This window comes from Stegastes partitus, unplaced genomic scaffold, assembly GCF_000690725.1.
Source record: "Stegastes partitus isolate 25-593 unplaced genomic scaffold, Stegastes_partitus-1.0.2 Scaffold10, whole genome shotgun sequence".
Taxonomy (NCBI): Eukaryota; Metazoa; Chordata; class Actinopteri; family Pomacentridae; genus Stegastes; species Stegastes partitus.
In genome coordinates this window covers 1,418,985-1,429,275 of record NW_007577741.1, presented here as the reverse complement: position 1 = coordinate 1,429,275, position 10,291 = coordinate 1,418,985, and the positions used below count along the sequence as shown (strand labels likewise).

The 10,291-nt window shown below is 42.6% G+C and overlaps 1 protein-coding gene across 1 annotated transcript; it reads right to left on the bottom strand.

Moving 5' to 3' along the window:
* Window positions 1-227: 227 nt before the first annotated feature.
* On the bottom strand, window positions 228-5,877 carry oxtrb (oxytocin receptor b). Its single transcript, NM_001294182.1, is given in 3 exon segments — window positions 228-1,061; window positions 4,590-5,694; window positions 5,814-5,877. Coding segments are annotated over 2 exon segments (1,188 nt in total). The 5' UTR covers window positions 5,515-5,694; window positions 5,814-5,877; the 3' UTR covers window positions 228-798.
* Between the last annotated feature and the right edge of the window lie 4,414 nt (window positions 5,878-10,291).

The window sequence follows — 10,291 nt, the reverse complement described above, 5'->3', positions numbered from 1 at the left end:
AAGCATTCCTGTGGAGTTTGCTTTGTTGATGAAATCTGGTTGTGTTGTTACAGTGCAGCGCTGCATTAAGCCGAGCACCAGGAGTGGATATCAACCAGCCATCATAATGCAAAGTGTTTGCACCCGAAGCAAAGCTGATTTAAAATGGGTAAACAAGAACTGAAGCAGTGCCTATTCGTACAGATCAAAATGTTTTCTGGCAATCTTTTAATCAGACAACTTTGTTCTTTTTTTCTTGTGCAACATTAACGTAGTTCTTGCTTTTTATGATAACTCGGACCTACTAATGTTAAGAGTCACATCAGGATCACGACTAGAAGAACATGTGTTTAAGATACATCACAGCAGTGCTCACAGAAGTTGGAAAATGCTCATATTTGTTCAAACAGAAAGGCGGAGGTTCCATCTTTAGATGCTGAAGCCTAGAATATAGATCAAACACGTGGTTTGTAGGACTCTGATGTAAAGCGAGTTCAAAGGGGGAGCAGTGTTTTGGGAAAGCCAAGAGCACACATCCTTAGAGATTTAAAGCAACGCCAGCTGGAGCTGGTGGGTGTTGGAGCTTCACTTTCTGTCACATTTTGTCCACATTTTGTCCAACAATGGCTTTCCTGTTATCGTGGAGTGCAGGGTAATGTCTGGACAGGAGGTTTACATTTTACATTTGGCTCTATTTAAAATTTGAAAACAAACATATTGCAACGGCCAGTGCAGGGCGGTGCTAATTAAATGCCTGAAATGCGGACTTGCATGATAGCTGGATTACTCGAGAACAGAAAGCGGCTTTGGGCTGGTTCCTCACGGCGCTGCTCCTCCGGTGCTGGACGTGTGCGTGAGGCTCTTCTGACTGCCGGCGTTCTTGATCACGCACGTGGACGAGCCGCTCTTGTGCCTGCACTGCTGGTCACAGCTGCAGGACGAGTCCGTCAGATACTGTCTGCAGCAGCAGAAGAAGCACTGCGTCAGGTCGTGGAACAGGTGACCGGCGAAGAACATGTAAATCCAGGGGTTACAGCAGCTGTTGAGGCTGGCCAGCAGCATGGCGATGATGAAGGCCATGTCTGGGGAGAAAGAAGGAGGCGAGAAGTTGATTTAGAAAGGAAAGCATCTTAAAGTTGCCATGAATTGGCACAAGAAAAATACCAAACCTGGATATGTCGTGAACTAGAGACGGTCACTGTTGTATGAACTACATTAAAAACACATGAAAGATCGTCACCATTGATTGGCCGACATGTGAGTTCACTCCACGCTGCTGTTCAGTTTTAAGACACCATGTTTAGTCACGACTACACCAAAAAATGTCCAATACAACGTCCTCCTGTTTGAGTAATGCTGCTCAAAACCTTTTTTAAAAGTCAAACTAAAACATCTGACTTGTTTTGAGTCACAGACGAGGTAGAGAGATGTTCAGAGCGACAGGAACATGTTGTTCAACTTTTCTTTGCATTTGGGGACAATGACAGAAACACAGATTGGACAGACTCCAGCCTAACGCAGCCACTAATAGAATAAGCAGCACAGAACATAAACAGATGGGTGGATCTCTAAAAAGCTCCTAAAATAGCACGTTTTTCTTGATCCTCCTTAAGATCTATTCACACGAGGATAAAGTCTTTCAAGCTGGTGATGTCAGTCTGTTAGTTAATTCAGTTCTTTTGTTTTTTTTTATTGCAGAATCTGAATGACTGGATTTCCGTGGAATTTGGCGAAACATTCATGGTCCCCGGATGATGAACTGAAATAACTTCTACCTGTTATCATCATCAAGCCATTAGCATCATTGGTTTATGGTTAAATACCTACAAAACATTCTCCATGAAAGTTTTATTTTGCATGTAATTGCCTCGTTAGCCTGTTAACTAACTTACTAGCAGTGTGTTTAATGAAGCTACACTTGCATTAAATTCAAGCTAAATGGTTATAAGCCAGACACGGGCAGTCAGGTGTCAGACTGTTTCACATCAAAACCACTCTGGGCCAGTTTTAAAATCTCCTTTTCGCTTATATAAATCCCTCCCTGCTCTGAACTTGTATTTCCAATGATTTACAGAGAAAAATATGAGCCGACACGTCGCGGCACACCAAAGCTTTTGGGATTACGAAAACAAACTATGAAAGGTTGATGGATGCTGCACAAATTAGTCACAAATATGACAAATGGCCTCAATTAAGCGAGAGGCTGTCCTGGGTGGAAAAAACAGAAGTTATTTTCTCATTCATTCAATTGGTTATGTTTGGGGCTCCACAGCGCACTGGGGAAGCATCTAATTTGAACAATGGAAAGTGGAAAACATCCAAGTTGCTTTTTTTCCCTAATCCTTGATGGGGTGTGAGAGATTTAGTGCTAGTCATCTCCTTCTCGCCTCCAGTGCTGACCCAATCCCTTGCTGCTGCTGCTCTGACTCCCCACTGCTTTATTGTGAGGTTTTACTGTGAGCAGTGTCCTTCATGCAACCCAATGTACGCTCTAAATTATGAGAAGTGTTGGACAGATAAGTCAAACAGCCTGTCCAGAGCTGTGATATTACTTGGTGCAGGAAACCTTGGCCATCGGGAGTGCAGATCTCCTGAATCAAAATCCCACAAAATGACAGCATTTAAACTTTTTTTTTCTTTTCTCCTTTTAACCCTGGTGCAGTTCACTCTGCCTTACAGTGCATTCACCAATGTCTTGTGCTGCCAGAAGCGAATGAAAAACATTAATCTTGGCTCCCTTTCTGCAGTATCATGATGTGTTGCTCTTTTGGGCATACAGCTGGAAAAATGGAGGAAGCTGCTGTCACTTAGTTGAAGAACACCACTGCATCAAAGATAATTTTGAGGATAAAAAGTTAAACAAACACTGCGAGAGTACAGAAATTCAGATTTCCATTCACTATCAGTGAATTGTCTGCAGGTTGCACAATGTGATGACGTAACGCTTAAGCTCAGGCAGGTGAACAGCGAGCTGGTGGTTTAATCAAATAACCGGAGCAGCAGGAAACTCACCTACATCTTAAACTAAGAAACAATACTTCAAAGAGACGTTGACTTATCTTTATTTTCGCGCCTAGATTTGGACAGAGGATTGTCTCCTTTGAAATCTATGGGAAGTTATTATGAATTCTGTGCACAGTGGCTGAGTTATTCTGAGTGCTCCTTTCATGAAACTGATCCAAATCCTGCAAATACACAGAGATATTTCAACCTGTGCTTTGGGTAACGCACGGCACAAATCATAATTTAAAGGTTTTGTTTGCCAAAATATATACATGCATCTGTTGTTCTCTCCTCTCCTAATTATTGTTTGTTCTTTTAAGTAACTTGATTTGTGCTTCAAGTGGGATTTTCATCAGTAGCATCCCAGCGGGTGTGAGTGATGAATCATGGTGTTGCTGTCCAATGAAAACTGAAATCTGTTGGCATTTAATTTTTCACATACCTTGAAAGTGAATTCTTGGTTGAGAGGATTCTCCCACATAAACCATTAAAAAACACAAAAAACAAAACAAAAACATTGCCCAGTAAGATGAGAACTGGGCTGTTTTTCTTGGCTCATAAAAAGTTTACATTTTGGAGATGCAGTGTTTTCAGAGGACAGCTAAGTATGTCAGAGTTTACTGTCATGAATGTGAGACAAATATACATTTTCTCTATTAATAATAAGATGGTAACAATGGCTTTTAATCACAGATACTGTTTGTACTGCCAAAAGGTAAAAGAAAAGAGCTCAGTGGTAAAGTTCACCGAGTCATTCAATCAATCTTTATTACTATTACAACACAGACTTTAGGATTTATAGCTCCAGTGCATGCACTCTGTCTCAATGTGTGTTTTTCCATAATTTGTGCAAACTGTTTAGAGGAGGACTAAAACAGGAAGATGATTAACTTGGGCAAGTCTGCCACTCTTGATCTAAATCTTGGAACAGCCTGAATTACAACTTGTGCGCATTTTTCGAGATAACACAGCCTGAAAGGTCATTCATCACGTCTGCCCTGCTGCTCTTGTTCCCTTTAATGGCAAACTAACAAGCTACGTGGGGCAAATCTGAGGAAGAACTCCAGTTAAATGGACATTATACAAACTATCACTGGGAATTGAGATAAAAGCTCCTTGATGTCTGGGCACATTTAGTGTCCCGTTGGCTCTGAGGGAGTCGCCTGAACTGATAACCACTGTAAATGACATTCCTATTCAACTGTGTTCACTCTGGGGAAGCCTGTATTCAGACACCATTGTCTTGCTGTGCAAGAAAAATGGATTGCTTTTGCATACTAAAAGATAATCTGTGAGGTGGAAGAATGACCTTTGAGTGTATGAGACACTTAGTGCTGAAACATTGTTGTAGAATAACTGATTTTTTTCCCATCAAGGGTTTATGGGCAATAAATTCCCCACAGTAAATCTTGTATAAAGATGACCCTCTGCCTCCTCTTGTGTCACTGAGCACTTTGCACATCATAGCAGGTGGATAATATCTTCACAGAACAATAAGTACTGGCATCAATCCTGAAAATGTGTCAACATGATGCATTTATATTGGGACTATAATTCAAACTGCATCACTGGTGACAGGAAAAGAGGACCACTGGGTGTGACTTTACCTTCTCTTGGTGCAGCAGGATCCCATGCAGACCACATCTGGCAAAAGAAAAAGGGAGTCCAGCACACAATGTATGCAAGCACCACTACAAATGTCATCTTCACTGTGCGGATCTTGGCTTTCGAAATGAGTCTCACGCTGCTCACACGAGACAGTGGATGTGCGCCTTTGGAGGGCCTTGGAGTGAGAGCCATAAAGTGTTCCCTTCTGGTTTTCAAGTTGAAATTCTGCCATATTTTAAAACATATCAAGCCATAGCAAATACATAAAATCGCAACTGGAAAAATGTAAATGCTGAGACTCATCCAAGTGATGTATGCTTTGGCTCCCCACGGCTGCACGAAGTCTCCCCAGCAGTCATACACACCGTTCCCGACCTCCCTCAGAGAGAATATGTAAGTTTGAGGAGTGCTGAATATCAGGCTGAGCATCCAAGAGGCGAGCACACAGAAACGGTCTTTTCTCTTGTGCACGGAGCGGAGCGGCTGACAGATTGCTAAGCACCTGTCAATGGACATGAGGACGAGCATGTAGGTGGACGCAAACATGCCCACGACCTGGAGGTACTTCACCAACCTGCAAAGCAAATCCGGCCCATAGAAGCGAAAGGTGATATCCCAAATGAGTTGTGGTAAAACCTGAAAGATTGCAACGACGAGGTCTGCGATGCTCAGGTGCTTCATGAAATAATACATCCGAGACTGGCTGTGCTTGGTGGTGTGGATAGCCCACAGAACGCACAGGTTGCCGATCAGAGCGAGCAGCAGCACCAGGACCAGGACAGTAACTTCCACTTTGGCCACTTCTTCATTTCGTTTCAGAGGGTTCACTGTGATGTTCCCCGAGTGACTTTCGTTTCCACGACTTGAGTTGCTCCATGAAACATTCTGAGACCAGCTATCCTGCTCGCGTAAAAGGTCTTCCATCGTGCGTAAAAGCGCCACTTTGGCGCGGCCAGCCGTCACATCACAAACGCGGATTAAGCGCCGCTGTCGGTTGTTGTAGTGTAGCTGTCATGCGCAATTTACTTCCAGTCCCCTTCGTTAAACTGTGCTTTATCCTTGCTGGGTTAAAGTGCAATATAATACGGAATTCAGTTCGGTATTCTGCAGAGAAACAAAATATAACAGTTTAATTTAAAACTCTCTTAAAACTCTCGCAACCTTACAAAGAAATGTAGTGATCACATAACCGTATTAAGTGATTTTGTTCAAATGAAACTCACCTTCCCGAAGCTGTTTCAGAGATCCCGGAGCACCGCAGTCCTCATCGCTGGCTGCGTCCAGTTTAATGTCTGGTCTGCTGAGTCTCTGTAGCCTATCCTGCCAGTGTCAGTAACCCCCTCCCCTTATTTTGTTTTCTTCTGAAGGAAACTGCCTTGGCTGAGTATGAGCAGGCTGCACATTATAATTCCTCCTGCCCCTAATGGTAAATCAAACGTCCCTTAAACAGCATTTTATCTTATCGTTATCACGCATTTTGAAGTCGATGCTTTTAGCATTTACATTATTTGAAGTGATCCCTTGTTTGTTTCAAGAGGAGGAAAATTCCAGTGATCAATAGGGGCCACGAGTTTTCCAAAGGTGACCACATGGAAAAGATGCTATCTGGAAACGAAACTTTGGGTGAATGTAATTAAATCTGGGGCTGTGAGGATGTGCTGTAAACTTGATGTTAAGGGTTAGCCAGGGATGATTAGAGGGGGAGTCAAAAAGCATATTTTAAGCGAGTAAGTCAGCAAATCCAGTTGAACAGTAAACCTGCACAAAGTAGGCTGATGTGAGTGATTGCAAACAGAACCAAACCAAACAGCTGTCAGGAACAACTTACTTCCTCGGGCCATATTAAATTTCCAAAACTGCTCCCTGAAAGGAAGGATGTGAGTTAGAATTCAGGTGGTCCACACAACACGCTGAAGAAAGAGGTCATTAAATTATGAAAACAAAATGATTGTTGCTTTCATACAACAATCAAAATTGAGGTTTTCATTGAAGATATCTGGCTTTTGAATCAAACTCTTCATGTATTCGCTCACATTCAATTTAAACTAATAACTCTTTCCTGCTGCACAACATTCCTGCAGTAAATGCTTTTTGTGCAGACATACAAAGCCATTATTTAAGTGAACCTGAATATTTCTTATTTAGTCCAGCCACAAACAGGTCACTGCTGCTTTCACTTGGGAGGAAATGTTTACTGAACCACACGTGAACATCATGTACAGTGTGAAAAGCGTCGATTCCTCTCTGTTTGTTTGACACGCTCGGCTGAACGCTTGCAGGTGTGCCATTGTCAATCACCGGTTCAGCTGAAAAGCCCTCAAGTCGTTTTGAATGAGTGCTTGATATAATCTGACCGTACTGGCAAGTAAACGGGCCTCTCCTTTTATTTGTCTAGATTGTCAGCAGGTGCCAGTCAGTGACCAACCAACAGCTGACCGACAGCAGTAATTTCAAGCAATTACACAGCTTGTCCACAGAACGAAGTGCTGCAAAGAGACAGTTCAATAGAATTCAAAGCGTTCTGCTCTTGAATAACCGTTGTTTTGTTGTAATAAATCTATTTAAAACCAGGTGAAAGAATTTGAATCCCCCACTAAATCAGTTTGTCTGCACTGAAGAGCTCGCTGAAAAATGTTTGCATGCAAATCTGACAAATGCACACCTGAGAGAAAGTTGTCTTTAACTAACTAGAAGATCTCTTTGAAAAGAATACCGGCAGTAAAATACACCAGGAGCAGAATAACGGGTAGGTCATGGCTTCATGACATCTTATGAGTCACTCACCTCGCCGCCACACACAGATCACATTTCAGTTAAAGAAAAAAGAGCAGAAGCTGAATTTCTGACACCTCCAGGTAGTTATCAGGACATATGCCAAATGACTGACACCTGTGACATTTGTCTCCCCGCAGTCAGCATGAAGGGTATGAACTGCTCGACCTGTCGCACGAGTTGAGGAGGCTGCATATAAAAATGACAAACAAGGTGTTGTTGTTTTGGACATATAGGTCCTCTGCAATGGATTGAACCGCGAAAAATATCATCTCCGTGTGTCAAAATGACATGTTTTCCCGTAAAACAATTCTCTCATGCCTTAAAATAGCTCAGCTGTAACTCTGCTCCACTGCTTCTTCCAGAATGGGCACATGTGGTGAATTATCCGCCACCACCTCCACCCGCGTGCTGCACCTGGAGCACGGCAGCTCACCTTCGACAACCGTTTTCTTCACTGTTCGTTGCCTTTAACGTCTGTGTAATAGTTGAGAGTCGCATAAAATAATAAGTAAACTTTACTGCTTATGCTGTAATTGTTGACTTAATTGTAGTTCTTGGAGATGAAAATGAGACAATGGTTGAGCGTGCCAGACTGGCTTTTATGAGGATTTTTTCTTGCTGTTAGCTTTCAGGCTTTGTTCTTGTGTTTTTCTTTCTGTCCTTGGTGGTGTTGATTTGTTTTTTTGCTCCTGTTGTGTCTTGTGTTGTTTGGTTATTTTGGTCTTGTTGTGTCTTCCGGGTTTTAGACAACACCGTTGTGGGTGTCTTTAGTGTTTCTAGAATCATGTTCTAAATAGCCATGACTAACTGCGAAACAATCAACAAGTTAAAGTTGGTAAAAACAGCATCCTACTAAAAGCTTGAAGACTCTGAGCCAAATAACTTTCTTCCAGATGTGGTTTGATTGACAGATGTGGTCATATGAATCAACAAGCCCACTAACTAATGACCACCCTCCCATTTTGATTGAAGTGATGCCACATCTTGATTGGTGCCTGAATTTCTTCCTGAGGTCAAATAAAAGACACATAATAATGATTCATCTCCCCTGCAAACAAAATCTAGACTGTTGTAACTTTGGCAGAAAATCTTGCGTCCTCCATTAGGGACCCCACGTAAAACGCTGTGCAAGAAAATGGGCCCTATAAATGGTTGATTGTTGTAGTAAAACTTATCATTACCTTGGTCTCACATTATCTACATTCCTTGGCTGAGGAGTGTCTTTTAACTTTACGAGAAAGCAGAGACTGTAATGTTTAAAGGACGACAATAACTTGTGTTGTCTTATGTCGTATGAGCTCTGCGTTTCTCTTCTCTACTATTCATCATTATTCTTAATTATACTTCAGTAACGTACAAAAGACAAACACTGTTGTACCTCGATTGCTTTTATCACTGCTCATCCAGATTTCCACAACAAATTAGCACCCCAGATGGGACACAAACCCTTAATCCCTGGCTCAGGAAGCCAGTGCCTTATCCATTAACTCACTATTTCACACCACATGAAGTAAAACTCTCCACAGTGAGTGTAGCACTGGCTAAGAAGGACATTGGTGATATTTCTCCCTGGTGAACAGTAAAAAAATTCTCATTAAATCGGTGAGATCGCTTTGGAACTGGAAAATCTGACATCTCTCTTATCAACTGGACATTCAGCGAACTCTCCCAGCACCCAGAACCTCAGAAATGTGGCTCTGCAGAACAGAACGATGCTAGACACGAAGCTCTGCAGTCGGGGAGGGGCTTGTCATGCTGCAGTTGTACATACGTTCCTGATATTTCAGTGGTTAGCACCGTCGCCTTGCAGCTAGAAGGTCGCCGGTTCGTGTCCCGGGATCTTTCTGCGTGGAGGCTCCATGTTCTCCCTGTGCAGCGTGAGTTCTCTCCGGGTTCTTCCTCCCACAGTCCAAACACATGTTGAGGTTAATTGGTGATTCTAAATTTCCGTGAGTGTGCTTGGTTGTCTGTCTCTAAGTGTAGCCCTGTGATAGACTGGTTACCTGTCCAGGTGAACCTGCCTTCACCTTGAGTCAGCTGGGATAGACTCCAGCCCCGTGCGACCCTAAGTGGTGTATAGATAATGGATGGGTGACTCATCTCAGTGATTTTCTGCATGAGGACAAAAGCAGAGACTCCTAAAGGATGGAGCTGGTGGTCTCTGCTGACCACTGGAGGCTTTAAGTCTTCAATGATAAAGTTGTTTGAGTCACTAATGGGCTGTCATCCCTTGTGTTAAGGTTATGATTATCTCTGATTAAATCTGCTTCTGGACATTATGTACAACTGGAAAATCATGTCCCTCAGACTGTGTGCTGCCTGATCATGATGATGACTCAGAGACTTTGTGATTTCATCTCCAACACTATGCAGTTCATATTTAGTTTTTTTTAAAAATTATTATTATTATTAGTTTGCCTTCATGTTAGAATGTTCTATGTCCACAAAACAATTTTTTTTCCATCATACACTTTGTGGTTAATGTCACTAAAATCATTGCAGGTTGACTTTTGATGTGTGTGTATTTACTCTCACCTGTTGAACACAATGATGTGATAAAGTAATGTGATTACTGCTTCTCCTTGTCGTCCCAGGATCACATGCTCAGTGACCCCGGTGGTCCTCGGTGGCCTGCCGACTCCTCACAGGTGTCTCGACCTTCACATCTGAGATCCCCTCTTTGGCTTGTATTGACCTACAAGACATTTCAGGGCGGCCTGTGGTGGTGGCGGCAAAAGAGATGCTCACTTTGCATGATAGATTTATGTCCTGAGTGGCCATAAACTGACCAAGGGGGGAATTCTAGCATAATTTACCATCACCTTGGTGCATTCCTCAGCAGAGGAGTTTCTGTTATCTTCAAGAGAAAGCTGACATCATGTTTGAAGGATGAATGCTTCAATAATTTGTGCTGTCTGGTTTGATC